The 18,992-nt window shown below is 45.3% G+C and overlaps 1 protein-coding gene across 1 annotated transcript in view; it reads right to left on the minus strand.

Annotated features, from left to right (window-relative positions):
• fam117bb (family with sequence similarity 117 member Bb) overlaps positions 1 to 14,814 on the minus strand; it is a 198,547-nt gene extending 183,733 nt beyond the window's left edge. Inside the window, exon 1 of the mRNA XM_055871899.1 lies at positions 13,640 to 14,814. Within this exon, the coding sequence (XP_055727874.1) occupies positions 13,640 to 14,606 (967 nt within the window). The 5' untranslated portion in view covers positions 14,607 to 14,814. The remainder of the gene's footprint in view (positions 1 to 13,639) is intronic.
• Between the last annotated feature and the right edge of the window lie 4,178 nt (positions 14,815 to 18,992).

The following is an 18,992-nucleotide window of genomic DNA, read 5'->3' on the forward strand; positions in this document are numbered from 1 at the left end:
TCCCCATCTCCCCTGCTGTTCTCGCTCCCTCCCCATCTCCCCTGCTGTTCTCTCTCTCTCCCCATCTCCCCTGCTGTTCTCTCTCCCTCCTCATCTCCCCTGCTGTTCTCTCTCCCTCCTCATCTCCCCTGCTGTTCTCTCTCCCTCCCCATCTCCCCTGCTGTTCTCTCTCCCTCCCCATCTCCCCTGCTGTTCTCTCTCTCTCCCCATCTCCCCTGCTGTTCTCTCTCCCTCCCCATCTCCCCTGCTGTTCTCTCTCCCTCCCCATCTCCCCTGCTGTTCTCTCTCCCTCCCCATCTCCCCTGCTGTTCAGTCTCCCTCCCCATCTCCCCTGCTGTTCTCTCTCCCTCCCCATCTCCCCTGCTGTTCTCTCTCCCTCCCCATCTCCCCTGCTGTTCTCTCTCTCTCCCCATCTCCCCTGCTGTTCTCTCTCCCTCCCCATCTCCCCTGCTGTTCTCTCTCCCTCCCCATCTCCCCTGCTGTTCTCTCTCCCTCCCCATCTCCCCTGCTGTTCTCTCTCTCTCCCCATCTCCCCTGCTGTTCTCTCTCCCTCCCCATCTCCCCTGCTGTTCTCTATCTCTCCTGCTATTTTCCTAATCTCTCTGTCCCCCTCGCTCTTTCTCTCCTGCTGTTCTCTCTCCCTCCCCGTCTCCCCTGCTGTTCTCTCTCCCTCCCCATCTCCCCTGCTGTTCTCTCTCCCTCCCCATCTCTCCTGCTGTTCTCTCTCCCTCCCCGTCTCCCCTGCTGTTCTCTCTCCCTCCCCATCTCTCCTGCCGTTCTCTCTCTCTCCCAGTACCTCTGGATAACCCCAGACCAGAGAGTGTGCTGAATCGCCCTCATGATCAGTCACTCCTGACTGCTTTCCTTTCTAGAACCAATTACCACAATCTCCAAAGGCTGGAGAGTATTAAAATAATCCCCAACTAATCATGAAATATAAACCCAGTATAGTACATTTCCCGACTCTGAAACCTCTGAACCAGCCAGATAGTTCCTATTCAGACTGCCTTGGTGACCTAGGTGGCCTCAGAAGGATTAGTTCCTGATAAAACGGAGCCCGTACACAATTTAAATAGTCACAAACAGTTCGAGCGTTTGATTAACGCACACGACTACTGAAACAGGACATGATTCGGGTCTAACTTCAACTTCTTGAACATCTTGCCAGTCAGAAATGAGTCTCTTTTCTCTGGCCAGACAGTTCCCGCCAGTCAGAAATGAGTCTCTTTTCTCTGGCCAGACAGTTACCGCCAGTCAGAAATGAGTCTCTTTTCTCTGGCCAGACAGTTACTGCCAGTCAGAAATGAGTCTCTTTTCTCTGGCCAGACAGTTACTGCCAGTCAGAAATGAGTCTCTTTTCTCTGGCCAGACAGTTACTGCCAGTCAGAAATGAGTCTCTTTTCTCTGGCCAGACAGTTGCCGCCAGTCAGAAATGAGTCTCTTTTCTCTGGCCAGACAGTTCCTGCCAGTCAGAAATTAGTCTCTTTTCTCTGGCCAGACAGTTGCCGCCAGTCAGAAATGAGTCTCTTTTCTCTGGCCAGACAGTTCCTGCCAGTCAGAAATGAGACTCTTTTCTCTGGCCAGACAGTTCCTGCCAGTCAGAAATGAGTCTCTTTTCTCTGGCCAGACAGTTACCACCAGTCAGAAATGAGTCTCTTTTCTCTGGCCAAACAGTTCCTGCCAGTCAGAAATGAGTCTCTTTTCTCTGGCCAGACAGTTACTGCCAGACAGAAATGAGTCTCTTTTCTCTGGCTAGACAGTTCCTGCCAGTCAGAAATGAGTCTCTTTTCTCTGGCCAGACAGTTCCTGCCAGTCAGAAATGAGTCTCTTTTCTCTGGCCAGACAGTTCCTGCCAGACAGAAATTAGTCTCTTTTCTCTGGCCAGACAGTTACTGCCAGACAGAAATTAGTCTCTTTTCTCTGGCCAGACAGTTACCGCCAGTCAGAAATGAGTCTCTTTTCTCTGGCCAGACAGTTACCGCCAGTCAGAAATGAGTCTCTTTTCTCTGGCCAGACAGTTACCGCCAGTCAGAAATGAGTCTCTTTTCTCTGGCCAGACAGTTCCCGCCAGTCAGAAATGAGTCTCTTTTCTCTGGCCAGACAGTTACCGCCAGTCAGAAATGAGTCTCTTTTCTCTGGCCAGACAGTTACTGCCAGACAGAAATGAGTCTCTTTTCTCTGGCCAGACAGTTCCTGCCAGTCAGGTAGAGGCAGCCATAACTCTCGAGGTCAAAGGGGACTGATAGGATAGCACACCTGAACGGACCCGCCGGGGGGAAGCTCTCGAGTGGATGTTGAGCGGCAGGGAGAGTCACTGCTCAACTGGACGAGTTAGTGGAGCCAGATCTGGACGGATGATTTAGTGGAGCCAGATCTGGACGGATGATTTAGTGGCGCCAGATCTGGACGGATGATTTAGTGGAGCCAGATCTGGACGGATGATTTAGTGGAGCCAGATCTGGACGGATGATTTAGTGGAGCCAGATCTGGACGGATGATTTAGTGGAGCCAGATCTGGACGGATGATTTAGTGGAGCCAGATCTGGACGGATGATTTAGTGGAGCCAGATCTGGACGGATGATTTAGTGGAGCCAGATCTGGACGGACGATTTTCATTTTGTCTGTACATTAACTAATACATATGTTTTTCCAAAATAGCTGATCTGTTATTATATATTATTATATTATACGCGTCAGGAAGCTAGGCCTATGTCGCACGTCACTTTTTTTGATTTTATTAAATCAAAATTTGTTTATTTTTTTGCATAAATGCCTTCTGGAACAGGTGAACTTTCATGGGCCTAAATAACAAACTTGTACGCCATTGGTAAATATGAATAAAACAGTTAAATTACGAGCCTAGTCGGTTTAGCCACGGGAAAAAAACAGGAACCTTCCCGCTAGCTGCAATAATGGCTGGACATGCCGAGAGATGAGTTCTGATTGGTCTGCCATGTAGCACGTTTCTGTCTATAACACGAGCTGCTCAGTAGGTGTAGATAATCCTTGCTACCGTGGCTTTTTTGACAGCGTTGCTACTGCTCTCAACAGAATTGCTGCCCAGAATTGTTTACTCAAGGATTAGTCAGCTAATGCTGCTAGCGTGCTAGCTAGTGGTTAGCGGCTAGCAAGCTAGCTAAAGGGCATTCAGACTACTAGCGCACTAGCCGCTGTGACAGTACATCTTTCGTTTTTAGCCTAGCTAGCTAGTACACATATCTGCTGAAGCCAGACGCTAATGAACCCAACTCTTGCTTGGCACTACATGGTGGGCAGGGTGTGTGGGCGATCGTCACTAAACGCCGCACCCCCTAGTTTGCGGTCCGCAGATAGAACCTACTCAGCTAGCCTAGTTAGCATGTGACAAATAAAAATGTATTTGATTTATCTGTATATGTAGCGAATTGCCTTTTTTGCTATGTTAAATATCTTATTTGTTCTAATGAATGTCTCCAATTAATGAATGTTGAAATGTCAAAACAATGTGATGAATCACTGACGGGGCAGTTACACTCTCAATTCAACCTGACGGGGCAGTTACCCTCTCAATTCAACCTGACGGGGCAGTTACCCTCTCAATTCAACCTGAGGGGGCAGTTACCCTCTCAATTCAACCTGACGGGGCACTTACCCTCTCAATTCAACCTGACGGGGCAGTTACCCTCTCAATTCAACCTGAGGGGGCAGTTACCATCTCAATTCAACCTGACGGGGCAGTTACCCATTCAATTCAACCTGACGGGGCAGTTACCCTCTCAATTCAACCTGACGGGGCAGTTACCCTCTCAATTCAACCTGACGGGGCAGTTACCCTCTCAATTCAACCTGACGGGGCAGTTACCCTCTCAATTCAACCTGACGGGGCAGTTACCCTCTCAATTCAACCTGACGGGGCAGTTACCCTCTCAATTCAACCTGACGGGGCAGTTACCCTCTCAATTCAACCTGATGGGGCAGTTACCCTCTCAATTCAACCTGATGGGGCAGTTACCCTCTCAATTCAACCTGACGGGGCAGTTACCCATTCAATTCAACCTGACGGGGCAGTTACCCTCTCAATTCAACCTGACGGGGCAGTTACCCTCTCAATTCAACCTGACGGGGCAGTTACCCTCTCAATTCAACCTGACGGGGCAGTTACGGGGCAGTTACCCTCTCAATTCAACCTGACGGGGCAGTTACCCTCTCAATTCAACCTGAGGGGGCAGTTACCCTCTCAATTCAACCTGAGGGGGCAGTTACCCTCTCAATTCAACCTGACGGGGCAGTTACCCTCTCAATTCAACCTGACGGGGCAGTTACCCTCTCAATTCAACCTGACGGGGCAGTTACCCTCTCAATTCAACCTGACGGGGCAGTTACCCTCTCAATTCAACCTGACGGGGCAGTTACCCTCTCAATTCAACCTGAGGGGGCAGTTACCCTCTCAATTCAACCTGAGGGGGCAGTTACCCTCTCAATTCAACCTGACGGGGCAGTTACCAATTCAATTCAACCTGACGGGGCAGTTACCCTCTCAATTCAACCTGACGGGGCAGTTACCCTCTCAATTCAACCTGACGGGGCAGTTACCCTCTCAATTCAACCTGACGGGGCAGTTACCCTCTCAATTCAACCTGATGGGGCAGTTACCCTCTCAATTCAACCTGACGGGGCAGTTACCCTCTCAATTCAACCTGACGGGGCAGTTACCCTCTCAATTCAACCTGATGGGGCAGTTAACCTCTCAATTCAACCTGACGGGGCAGTTACCCTCTCAATTCAACCTGACGGGGCAGTTACCCTCTCAATTCAACCTGATGGGGCAGTTACCCTCTCAATTCAACCTGACGGGGCAGTTACCAATTCAATTCAACCTGATGGGGCAGTTACCCTCTCAATTCAACCTGATGGGGCAGTTACCCTCTCAATTCAACCTGATGGGGTAGTTACCCTCTCAATTCAACCTGACGGGGCAGTTACCAATTCAATTCAACCTGACGGGGCAGTTACCCTCTCAATTCAACCTGACGGGGCAGTTACCCTCTCAATTCAACCTGACGGGGCAGTTACCCTCTCAATTCAACCTGACGGGGCAGTTACCCTCTCAATTCAACCTGACGGGGCAGTTACCCTCTCAATTCAACCTGACGGGGCAGTTACCCTCTCAATTCAACCTGATGGGGCAGTTACCCTCTCAATTCAACCTGACGGGGCAGTTACCCTCTCAATTCAACCTGAGGGGGCTGTTACCCTCTCAATTCATCCTGATGGGGCTGTTACCCTCTCAATTCAACCTGAGGGGGCAGTTACCCTCTCAATTCATCCTGATGGGGCAGTTACCCTCTCAATTCAACCTGACTGTTAAATAGTTTTTTACCTCAATCTACACACAATACCCATGATGACAAAGCAAAAAAGTTTTTTTTATAAATATTTTTTTTTGTATTTAAAATAATTATAAAAAGTATTCAGATCCTTTACTCAGTACGTTGTTGAATCACCTACATCGATAGTTGTCCACAGAGGAACTTCTGGGCCCTTCTCCCCCGATTGCTCAGTTTGGCCTGGCGGCCAGCTCTTGGAAGAGTCTTGGTGGCTCCAAACTTCTTCCATTGAAGAATGATGGAGGCCACTGTGTTCTTGGGGACCTTCAATGCTGCAGACATATTTTTGTACCCTTCCCCAGATCTGTGTCTCGACACAATCCTGTCTCTGAGCTCTTCTGACCATTCCTTGGTTTGGTGTTTGCTCTGACATGCACTGTCAACTGTGGGACCTTTATATAGACAGGTGTGTGCCTTTCTAAATCATGTCCAATCAATTTAATTTACCACAGGTGGACTCCAATCAAGTTGTAGAAACATCTCAATGATGATCAATGGAAACAGGATGCACCTGAGCTCAATTTCAAGTCTCATAGCAAAGGGTCTGAATACTTCTGTAAATAAGGAATCTGTTTCTATTTATAATAAATTAGCAACAATTTCTAAAAACCTGTTTTTGGTTTGTCATTATGAGTTATTGTGTGTAGATTGATGAGGATTTTTTATTAAATTTAATCGATTTTAGAATTAGGCTGTAACGTAACAAAATGTGGAAAAAGTCAAGGGGTCTGAATACTTTATGAATCCACTGTATTTCTCTCTATCGCTCTGGGGCTTGGCCTAAGGTTCTCTTCCTTATATACAGTGGGGCAAAAAAGTATTTAGTCAGCCACCAATTGTGCAAGTTCTCCCACTTAAAAAGATGAGAGAGGCCTGTAATTTTCATCATAGGTACACTTCAACCATGACAGACAAAATGAGAAAAAAAATCCAGAAAATCACATTGTAGGATTTTTAATGAATTTATTTGCAAATTATGGTGGAAAAAAGTATTTGGTCAATAACAAAAGTTTATCTCAATACCTTGTTATATTCCCTTTGTTGGCAATGACAGAGGTCAAACGTTTTCTGTAAGTCTTCACAAGGTTTTCACACACTGTTGCTGGTATTTTGGCCCATTCCTCCATGCAGATCTCCTCTAGAGCAGTGATGTTTTGGGGCTGTTGCTGGGCAACACAGACTTTCAACTCCCTCCAAAGATTTTCTATGGGGTTGAGATCTGGAGACTGGCTAGGCCACTCCAGGAACTTGAAATGCTTCTTACGAAGCCATTCCTTCGTTGCCCGGGCAGTGTGTTTGGGATCATTGTCATGCTGAAAGACCCAGCCACGTTTCATCTTCAATGCCCTTGCTGATGGAAGGAGGTTTTCACTCAAAATCTCACGATACATGGCCCCATTCATTCTTTCCTTTACACGGATCAGTCGTCCTGGTCCCTTTGCAGAAAACCAGCCCCAAAGCATGATGTTTCCACCCCCATGCTTCACAGTAGGTATGGTGTTCTTTGGATGCAACTCAGCATTCTTTGTCCTCCAAACACGACGAATTGAGTTTTTACCAAAAACTTCTCTTTTGGTTTCATCTGACCATATGACATTCTCCCAATCTTCTTCTGGATCATCCAAATGCTCTCTAGCAAACTTCAGACGGGCCTGGACATGTACTGGCTTAAGCAGGGGGACACGTCTCGCACTGCAGGATTTGAGTCCCTAGCGGCGTAGTATGTTACTGATGGTAGGCTTTGTTACTTTGGTCCCAGCTCTCTGCAGGTCATTCACTAGGTCCCCCTGTGTGGTTCTAGGATTTTTGCTCACCGTTCTTGTGATCATTTTGACCCCACGGGGTGAGATCTTGCGTGGAGCCCCAGATCGAGGGAGATTATCAGTGGTCTTGTATGTCTTCCATTTCCTAATAATTGCTCCCACAGTTGATTTCTTCAAACCAAGCTGCTTACCTATTGCAGATTCAGTCTTCCCAGCCTGGTGCAGGTCTACAATTTTGTTTCTGGTGTCCTTTGACAGCTCTTTTGTCTTGGCCATAGTGGAGTTTGGAGTGTGACTGTTTGAGGTTGTGGACAGGTGTCTTTTATACTGATAACAAGCTCAAACAGGTGCCATTAATACAGGTAACGAGTGGAGGACAGAGGAGCCTCTTAAAGAAGAAGTTACAGGTCTGTGAGAGCCAGAAATCTTGCTTGTTTGTAGGTAACCAAATACTTATTTTCCACCATAATTTGCAAATAAATTAATAAAAAATCCTACAATGTGATTTTCTGGATTTTTTTTTCTCATTTTGTCTGTCATGGTTGAAGTGTACCTATGATGAAAATTACAGGCCTCTCTCATCTTTTTAAGTGGGAGAACTTGCACAATTGGTGGCTGACTAAATACTTTTTTGCCCCACTGTATATACAGGGTCAGTTCCAGGGTCAGTAGCTACATACAGGGTCAGTAGTTATATACAGGGTCAGTAGCTATATACAGGGTCAGTAGTTATATACAGGGTCAGTAGCTATATACAGGGTCAGTAGCTATATACAGGGTCAGTAGCTATATACAGGGACAGTAGTTATATACAGGGTCAGTAGTTATATACAGGGTCAGTAGTTATATACAGGGTCAGTAGCTATATACAGGGTCAGTAGCTATATACAGGGACAGTAGTTATATACAGGGTCAGTAGTTATATACAGGGTCAGTAGTTATATACAGGGTCAGTAGTTATATACAGGGTCAGTAGCTATATACAGTGACAGTTCCAGGGTCAGTAGCTATATACAGGGTCAGTAGCTATATACAGGGTCAGTAGCTATATACAGGGTCAGTTCCAGGGACAGTAGCTATATACAGGGTCAGTAGTTATATACAGGGATAGATCCAGGGTCAGTAGCTATATACAGGGTCAGTAGCTATATACAGGGTCAGTAGCTATATACAGGGTCAGTAGCTATATACAGGGTCAGTAGCTATATACAGGGTCAGTAGTTATATACAGGGTCCGTAGCTATATACAGGGTCAGTAGCTATATACAGGGACAGTTCCAGGGTCAGTAGCTATATACAGGGTCAGTAGCTATATACAGGGTCAGTAGCTATATACAGGGTCAGTAGTTATATACAGGGTCAGTAGCTATATACAGGGTCAGTAGCTACATACAGGGTCAGTAGCTATATACAGGGTCAGTAGCTATATACAGGGTCAGTAGCTATATACAGGGTCAGTAGCTATATACAGGGACAGTAGCTATATACAGGGTCAGTAGTTATATACAGGGACAGTTCCAGGGTCAGTAGCTATATACAGGGACAGTTCCAGGGTCAGTAGCTATATACAGGGACAGTTCCAGGGTCAGTAGCTATATACAGGGTCAGTAGCTATATACAGGGGCAGTAACTATATACAGGGTCAGTAGCTATATACAGGGTCAGTTCCAGGGTCAGTAGCTATATACAGGGTCAGTTCCAGGGTCAGTAGCTATATACAGGGTCAGTTCCAGGGTCAGTAGCTATATACAGGGTCAGTAGCTATATACAGGGGCAGTAACTATATACAGGGTCAGTAGCTATATACAGGGTCAGTAAATATATACAGGGACAGTTCCAGGGTCAGTAGCTATATACAGGGACAGTTCCAGGGTCAGTAGCTATATACAGGGTCAGTAGCTATATACAGGGGCAGTAACTATATACGGGGTCAGTAGCTATATACAGGGTCAGTTCCAGGGTCAGTAGCTATATACAGGGACAGTTCCAGGGTCAGTAGCTATATACAGGGTCAGTAGCTATATACAGGGTCAGTAGCTATATACAGGGTCAGTAGCTATATACAGGGACAGTAGCTATATTCAGGGTCAGTAGCTATATTCAGGGTCAGTAGTTATATACAGGGTCAGTAGATATATACAGGGTCAGTAGCTATATACAGGGTCAGTAGTTATATACAGGGTCAGTAGTTATATACAGGGTCAGTAGCTATATACAGGGTCAGTAGCTATATACAGGGTCAGTAGCTATATACAGGGTCAGTAGTTATATACAGGGTCAGTAGCTATATACAGGGTCAGTAGTTATATACAGGGTCAGTAGTTATATACAGGGTCAGTTCCAGGGCCAGTAGTTATATACAGGGTCAGTAGTTATATACAGGGTCAGTAGCTATATACAGGGTCAGTAGCTATATACAGGGTCAGTAGTTATATACAGGGTCAGTAGTTATATACAGGGTCAGTAGCTATATACAGGGGCAGTAGCTATATACAGGGTCAGTAGTTATATACAGGGACAGTTCCAGGGTCAGTAGCTATATACAGGGTCAGTAGTTATATACAGGGTCAGTAGCTATATACAGGGTCAGTAGTTATATACAGGGTCAGTAGTTATATACAGGGTCAGTAGTTATATACAGGGTCAGTATCTATATACAGGGTCAGTAGCTATATACAGGGTCAGTTCCAGGGTCAGTAGCTATATACAGGGTCAGTAGCTATATACAGGGTCAGTAGTTATATACAGGATCAGTAGCTATATACAGGGTCAGTAGCTATATACAGGGTCAGTTCCAGGGTCAGTAGCTATATACAGGGTCAGTTCCAGGGTCAGTAGCTATATACAGGGACAGTAGCTATATACAGGGTCAGTAGCTATATACAGGGTCAGTAGATATATACAGGGTCAGTAGCTATATACAGGGTCAGTAGCTATATACAGGGTCAGTAGCTATATACAGGGTCAGTAGATATATACAGGGTCAGTAGCTATATACAGGGTCAGTAGCTATATACAGGGTCAGTAGTTATATACAGGGTCAGTAGCTATATACAGGGTCAGTTCCAGGGTCAGTAGCTATATACAGGGTCAGTAGCTATATACAGGGTCAGTAGCTATATACAGGGTCAGTAGTTATATACAGGGTCAGTAGTTATATACAGGGTCAGTAGTTATATACAGGGTCAGTAGCTATATACAGGGTCAGTATCTATATACAGGGTCAGTAGCTATATACAGGGTCAGTTCCAGGGTCAGTAGCTATATCCAGGGTCAGTAGCTATATACAGGGTCAGTAGTTATATACAGGGTCAGTAGCTATATACAGGGTCAGTTCCAGGGTCAGTAGTTATATACAGGGTCAGTATCTATATACAGGGTCAGTTCCAGGGTCAGTAGCTATATACAGGGTCAGTAGCTATATACAGGGTCAGCAGCTATATACAGGGTCAGTAGATATATACAGGGTCAGTTCCAGGGTCAGTAGCTATATACAGGGTCAGTAGCTATATACAGGGTCAGTAGTTATATACAGGGTCAGCAGCTATATACAGGGTCAGTAGCTATATACAGGGTCAGTAGATATATACAGGGTCAGTAGCTATATACAGGGTCAGTAGATATATACAGGGTCAGTAGCTATATACAGGGTCAGTAGTTATATACAGGGTCAGTAGCTATATACAGGGTCAGTAGATATATACAGGGTCAGTAGATATATACAGGGTCAGTAGCTATATACAGGGTCAGTAGCTATATACAGGGTCAGTAGCTATATACAGGGACAGTAGCTATATACAGGGACAGTTCCAGGGTCAGTAGATATATACAGGGACAGTTCCAGGGTCAGTAGCTATATACAGGGTCAGTAGTTATATACAGGGTCAGTATCTATATACAGGGTCAGTAGCTATATACAGGGACAGTAGCTATATACAGGGTCAGTAGTTATATACAGGGTCAGTAGTTATATACAGGGTCAGTAGCTATATACAGGGTCAGTAGCTATATACAGGGTCAGTAGCTATATACAGGGTCAGTAGCTATATACAGGGTCAGTAGCTATATACAGGGTCAGTAGTTATATACAGGGTCAGTAGTTATATACAGGGTCAGTAGTTATATACAGGGTCAGTTCCAGGGTCAGTAGTTATATACAGGGACAGTTCCAGGGTCAGTAGCTATATACAGGGTCAGTAGTTATATACAGGGTCAGTAGCTATATACAGGGGCAGTAGCTATATACAGGGTCAGTAGTTATATACAGGGACAGTTCCAGGGTCAGTAGCTATATACAGGGTCAGTAGTTATATACAGGGTCAGTAGCTATATACAGGGTCAGTAGTTATATACAGGGTCAGTAGTTATATACAGGGTCAGTAGCTATATACAGGGTCAGTAGCTATATACAGGGTCAGTAGCTATATACAGGGTCAGTTCCAGGGTCAGTAGCTATATACAGGGTCAGTAGCTATATACAGGGTCAGTAGTTATATACAGGGTCAGTTCCAGGGTCAGTAGCTATATACAGGGTCAGTAGCTATATACAGGGTCAGTAGATATATACAGGGTCAGTTCCAGGGTCAGTAGCTATATACAGGGTCAGCAGCTATATACAGGGTCAGTAGATATATACAGGGTCAGTTCCAGGGTCAGTAGCTATATACAGGGTCAGTAGCTATATACAGGGTCAGTAGTTATATACAGGGTCAGCAGCTATATACAGGGTCAGTAGCTATATACAGGGTCAGTAGTTATGTACAGGGTCAGTAGCTATATACAGGGTCAGTAGATATATACAGGGTCAGTAGATATATACAGGGTCAGTAGCTATATACAGGGTCAGTAGCTATATACAGGGTCAGTAGCTATATACAGGGACAGTTCCAGGGTCAGTAGATATATACAGGGACAGTTCCAGGGTCAGTAACTATATACAGGGTCAGTAGTTATATACAGGGTCAGTATCTATATACAGGGTCAGTAGCTATATACAGGGTCAGTAGCTATATACAGGGTCAGTAGTTATATACAGGGTCAGTAGTTATATACAGGGTCAGTAGCTATATACAGGGTCAGTAGTTATATACAGGGTCAGTATCTATATACAGGGTCAGTAGTTATATACAGGGTCAGTAGCTATATACAGGGTCAGTAGCTATATACAGGGTCAGTAGTTATATACAGGGTCAGTAGTTATATACAGGGTCAGTAGTTATATACAGGGTCAGTAGCTATATACAGGGTCAGTAGTTATATACAGGGTCAGTAGCTATATACAGGGTCAGTAGCTATATACAGGGTCAGTAGCTATATACAGGGTCAGTTCCAGGGTCAGTAGCTATATACAGGGTCAGTAGCTATATACAGGGTCAGTAGTTATATACAGGGTCAGTTCCAGGGTCAGTAGCTATATACAGGGTCAGTAGCTATATACAGGGTCAGTAGATATATACAGGGTCAGTTCCAGGGTCAGTAGCTATATACAGGGTCAGCAGCTATATACAGGGTCAGTAGATATATACAGGGTCAGTTCCAGGGTCAGTAGCTATATACAGGGTCAGTAGCTATATACAGGGTCAGTAGTTATATACAGGGTCAGCAGCTATATACAGGGTCAGTAGCTATATACAGGGTCAGTAGTTATATACAGGGTCAGTAGCTATATACAGGGTCAGTAGATATATACAGGGTCAGTAGATATATACAGGGTCAGTAGCTATATACAGGGTCAGTAGCTATATACAGGGACAGTTCCAGGGTCAGTAGATATATACAGGGACAGTTCCAGGGTCAGTAACTATATACAGGGTCAGTAGTTATATACAGGGTCAGTATCTATATACAGGGTCAGTAGCTATATACAGGGTCAGTAGCTATATACAGGGTCAGTAGTTATATACAGGGTCAGTAGTTATATACAGGGTCAGTAGCTATATACAGGGTCAGTAGTTATATACAGGGTCAGTATCTATATACAGGGTCAGTAGTTATATACAGGGTCAGTAGCTATATACAGGGTCAGTAGCTATATACAGGGTCAGTAGTTATATACAGGGTCAGTAGTTATATACAGGGTCAGTAGTTATATACAGGGTCAGTAGCTATATACAGGGTCAGTAGCTATATACAGGGTCAGTAGCTATATACAGGGTCAGTAGCTATATACAGGGTCAGTGCCAATACAATGTTCAGGGATACTGGAGTTATAGATATGTAAAGGGGACACACTCTTTTCACACCACTTTCCTACAAAGTGATTTTCGTAGCAGGTTAGGAGAACATCTTCGCTAACCTTAACCCTTTTCCTAACCTTAACCTCAGTCTCCTAACCTGCTATGAAAAAGTCACTTCTTTATTGAAGTGGCATGAAAAGAGTGTTTGTCAATATGTATCTGGGTACAGGCAGAATATAGTTATATAGTTATATATATAGTTCTCCAGCACAACTTGGAGAATGTATGAAGTGCCGTTCACGACGGAAATGCTTTAAACGATGTAAACTTTACCTCCATCTGGCGAGCTGGGGCCGACTCTCTCAGGACACAGTCGGTTCTGTTCGGGGGTCCAGCGCTGTGGCGCGGCCACGGGAACCGCTCTGCCCCGCTGACCACCAGAAGATGACAAAGAGAACGAAGACGGAGAAGAAGCCGAGAAAGGCTGTAGCTGTTGAGCGGTCGTCAGGATCGGGTAGTCTGACGGCCAGGGTAGCTGCTGGGTGGGGGAGCCGTAGCAGGGAGAGCCGTCTGCGGTGTAAACAGGGGGGACACCCCGAATGAAACTACTAGATCCGTAGGTGTGAATATTGGCGTAAGGTGCACCGGGTGAGATCACTGGGAAAGTTACATGTTGTGGAGATGACGCTGCTACGGGAGCGAGGGGGGATTGTGTTTGAGCGGCTCGAGATGTGGCAAAGTTGGACCCCGACGCAGCAACAGAGTGACCCGACACGGTGGTGTTGGCGAGAGGGCTGGCTCTAGCGGATGGGGAGGAGGGTGTCCCTGTCCCGGCCTGTCCCACCGCGCCGGAGGCATAGCCGATGGAAGGAGACAGAGAAGACAGAGGAGTGGTGGCTGGCGAGGAGACCAGAACAACAGCTGTTGATGATGAGTTGACAACAGCACGAGTGGGGCTGCGACTCAATGACGTCGACGTGCGCGTTTCAGGTGCTTCGCTGGCGCTGCATCCACTAGTGTGGAATTTACCGTCCCCGGTGTTGGTGGGCGAGGGGCTGTTGCCTCCACTAGCGGTACCCTGCACAGACCTGGTCAGCAGGGGGGGCTGTATCTGCGGTTTCAGCTGGAACGGAACCGTCGCTTTCATGGGCAGGAGGCGACTGAACACACTGATTCCTGAACTGCCTCCCGAAGCTCCCGAGCCGCCAGTTGTAGCGCCGACTCCACCACCGGTTTCGCTGCTTGGCATAGACAAACAGCTCGATGTCGGAGACCCGTTTCTTCTCACTCTTTGAGACATTATTTGTTCTCAATAGTAAAAAAAATAAAAATAAAAACAATAACGAAAAGAACTGCTATTATAACGACCTAGGCATATGAATAAGTGTAAAACCTAGCCTATATTTCAATATATTTTTGTCGATAGAGCCTATCCAGTTAGGTTATTCCCTAACGCTTCTGCATATTCCACCGGGTGGCTCCTTATCTCCCCACATCCGTGACCGAAGCAAGCTGAAACGATTTCACAGCCACGCAGCTAACGTCTCCAACCGACCACGTACTCCCTGCCTCTCATTGGCTAACCCTATCCCTCTGATAACCTCTTATTGGCTCGTCAATTAAAAGCCCGCCTTAAAATTGATCACACGCACAATACATGATTGATTCAAGCAACTTTCCCATATTGCATTATAAAGTGGTAATAATGTATTGGTGACCAATCAATTACATTTCGAATGATAAACAATCTAAATTTAAAATGTTACAATTATACAAAGCCTTGAATGCTCTACTGTTAGTGAATCTAAACACAGTTGCATCCATTTTAAATCAACAGTCCCATCAATTTCAGATTGAGATTCTATTGTCACTGAAATCCCTTTTGGTCTGTAGTGGCAAGAACTACAATAGGTACAAGATTACTGTGGCAAAGAGGGTGTTTTGAACAAGCTAAGCGTGTTAGAAAAATGACACTCATGTGGACAAATAATTGACCTAAAGCTGTGTCACAACAAATCTGAAACATCTAAAAAACATTTAACGGATTTAAAAGGTTGTTGTCGCAGCTCTCTATAGCTGAGAATCGTATTGTTCCCAAAAATATTGCCTTGGTACAGCTGTACATGAGGCCCACATCATTCAGGATGAGGTCTACTAGTGCAGGATGAGGTCTACTAGTATTGGATGAGGTCTACTAGTATTGGATGAGGTCTACTAGTATTGGATGAGGTCTACTAGTGCAGGATGAGGTCTACTAGTATAGGATGAGGTCTACTAGTGCAGGATGAGGTCTACTAGTGTAGGATGAGGTCTACTAGTGTAGGATGAGGTCTACTAGTATTGGATGAGGTCTACTAGTATTGGATGAGGTCTACTAGTGCAGGATGAGGTCTACTAGTATAGGATGAGGTCTACTAGTGCAGGATGAGGTCTACTAGTGTAGGATGAGGTCTACTGGTATAGGAGGAGGTCTACTAGTATAGGATGAGGTCTACTAGTATAGGATGAGGTCTACTAGTGCAGGATGAGGTCTACTAGTATAGGATGAGGTCTACTAGTGCAGGATGAGGTCTACTAGTATTGGATGAGGTCTACTAGTATTGGATGAGGTCTACTCGTGCAGGATGAGGTCTACTAGTATTGGATGAGGTCTACTCGTGTAGGATGAGGTCTACTAGTGTAGGATGAGGTCTACTAGTATAGGATGAGGTCTACTAGTGCAGGATGAGGTCTACTAGTATAGGATGAGGTCTACTAGTGTAGGATGAGGTCTACTAGTGTAGGATGAGGTCTACTAGTGCAGGATGAGGTCTACTAGTATAGGATGAGGTCTACTAGTGCAGGATGAGGTCTACTAGTATAGGATGAGGTCTACTAGTGCAGGATGAGGTCTACTAGTATAGGATGAGGTCTACTAGTGCAGGATGAGGTCTACTAGTATAGGATGTCTACTAGTGCAGGATGAGGTCTACTAGTGTAGGATGAGGTCTACTCGTGTAGGATGAGGTCTACTAGTGTAGGATGAGGTCTACTAGTGTAGGATGAGGTCTACTAGTGCAGGATGAGGTCTACTAGTATAGGATGAGGTCTACTAGTATTGGATGAGGTCTACTAGTGCAGGATGAGGTCTACTAGTGTAGGATGAGGTCTACTCGTGTAGGATGAGGTCTACTGGATGAGGTCTACTAGTATAGGATGAGGTATACTGGTGTAGGATGAGGTCTACTAGTATAGGATGAGGTCTACTAGTGTAGGATGAGGTCTACTAGTGTAGGATGAGGTCTACTGGATGAGGTCTACTAGTGTAGGATGAGATATACTGGTGTAGGATGAGGTCTACTAGTATAGGATGAGGTCTACTAGTGTAGGATGAGGTCTACTAGTGTAGGACGAGGTCTACTAGTGTAGGATGAGGTCTACTGGATGAGGTCTACTAGTATAGGATGAGGTATACTGGTGTAGGATGAGGTCTACTAGTGTAGGACGAGGTCTACTAGTATAGGATGAGATATACTGGTGTAGAATGAGGTCTACTAGTATAGGATGAGGTCTACTAGTATAGGATGAGGTCTACTAGTGTAGGATGAGGTCTACTAGTATAGGATGAGGTCTACTAGTATAGGATGAGGTCTACTAGTGTAGGATGAGGTCTACTAGTGTAGGATGAGGTCTACTAGTATAGGATGAGGTCTACTAGTGCAGGATGAGGTCTACTAGTGTAGGATGAGGTCTACTAGTATAGGATGAGGTCTACTATTATAGGATGAGGTCTACTAATGTAGGATGAGGTCTACTAGTATAGGATGAGGTCTACTATTATAGGATGAGGTCTACTAATATAGGATGAGGTCTACTAGTATAGGATGAGGTCTACTCGTGTAGGATGAGGTCTACTAGTATAGGATGAGGTCTACTAGTGTAGGATGAGGTCTACTAGTGTAGGATGAGGTCTACTAGTATAGGAGGAGGTCTACTAGTATAGGATGAGGTCTACTAGTGTAGGAGGAGGTCTACTAGTGCAGGATGAGGTCTACTAGTGTAGGACGAGGTCTACTAGTGTAGGACGAGGTCTACTAGTGTAGGATGAGGTCTACTGGATGAGGTCTACTAGTATAGGATGAGGTATACTGGTGTAGGATGAGGTCTACTAGTGTAGGACGAGGTCTACTAGTATAGGATGAGATATACTGGTGTAGAATGAGGTCTACTAGTATAGGATGAGGTCTACTAGTATAGGATGAGGTCTACTAGTGTAGGATGAGGTCTACTAGTATAGGATGAGGTCTACTAGTATAGGATGAGGTCTACTAGTGTAGGATGAGGTCTACTAGTGTAGGATGAGGTCTACTAGTATAGGATGAGGTCTACTAGTGCAGGATGAGGTCTACTAGTGTAGGATGAGGTCTACTAGTATAGGATGAGGTCTACTATTATAGGATGAGGTCTACTAATGTAGGATGAGGTCTACTAGTATAGGATGAGGTCTACTATTATAGGATGAGGTCTACTAATATAGGATGAGGTCTACTAGTATAGGATGAGGTCTACTCGTGTAGGATGAGGTCTACTAGTATAGGATGAGGTCTACTAGTGTAGGATGAGGTCTACTAGTGTAGGATGAGGTCTACTGGATGAGGTCTACTAGTATAGGATGAGGTATACTGGTGTAGGATGAGGTCTACTAGTATAGGATGAGGTCTACTAGTGCAGGATGAGGTCTACTAGTGTAGGATGAGGTCTACTGGATGAGGTCTACTAGTGCAGGATGAGGTCTACTAGTGCAGGATGAGGTCTACTAGTGCAGGATGAGGTCTACTAGTGCAGGATGAGGTCTACTAGTGCAGGATGAGGTCTACTAGTGCAGGATGAGGTCTACTAGTATAGGAGGAGGTCTACTAGTATAGGATGAGGTCTACTAGTGTAGGAGGAGGTCTACTAGTGCAGGATGAGGTCTACTAGTGTAGGACGAGGTCTACTAGTGTAGGACGAGGTCTACTAGTGTAGGATGAGGTCTACTGGATGAGGTCTACTAGTATAGGATGAGGTATACTGGTGTAGGATGAGGTCTACTAGTATAGGATGAGGTCTACTAGTGCAGGATGAGGTCTACTAGTGTAGGATGAGGTCTACTGGATGAGGTCTACTAGTGCAGGATGAGGTCTACTAGTGCAGGATGAGGTCTACTAGTGCAGGATGAGGTCTACTAGTGCAGGATGAGGTCTACTAGTGCAGGATGAGGTCTACTAGTGCAGGATGAGGTCTACTAGTATAGGATGAGGTCTACCAGTGTAGGATGAGGTCTACTGGATGAGGTCTACTAGTGTAGGATGAGGTCTACTAGTGTAGGATGAGGTCTACTAGTGTAGGATGAGGTCTACTGGATGAGGTCTACTAGTGTAGGATGAGGTATACTGGTGTAGGATGAGGTCTACTAGTATAGGATGAGGTCTACTAGTGTAGAACGAGGTCTACTAGTATAGGATGAGGTATACTGGTGTAGGATGAGGTCTACTAGTGTAGGATGAGGTCTACTGGATGAGGTCTACTAGTGTAGGATGAGGTCTACTAGTGTAGGATGAGGTCTACTAGTGTAGGATGAGGTCTACTGGATGAGGTCTACTAGTGTAGGATGAGGTATACTGGTGTAGGATGAGGTCTACTAGTATAGGATGAGGTCTACTAATAT

This window comes from Salvelinus fontinalis, chromosome 19 (assembly GCF_029448725.1).
Source record: "Salvelinus fontinalis isolate EN_2023a chromosome 19, ASM2944872v1, whole genome shotgun sequence".
Classification (NCBI taxonomy): Eukaryota; Metazoa; Chordata; class Actinopteri; order Salmoniformes; family Salmonidae; genus Salvelinus; species Salvelinus fontinalis.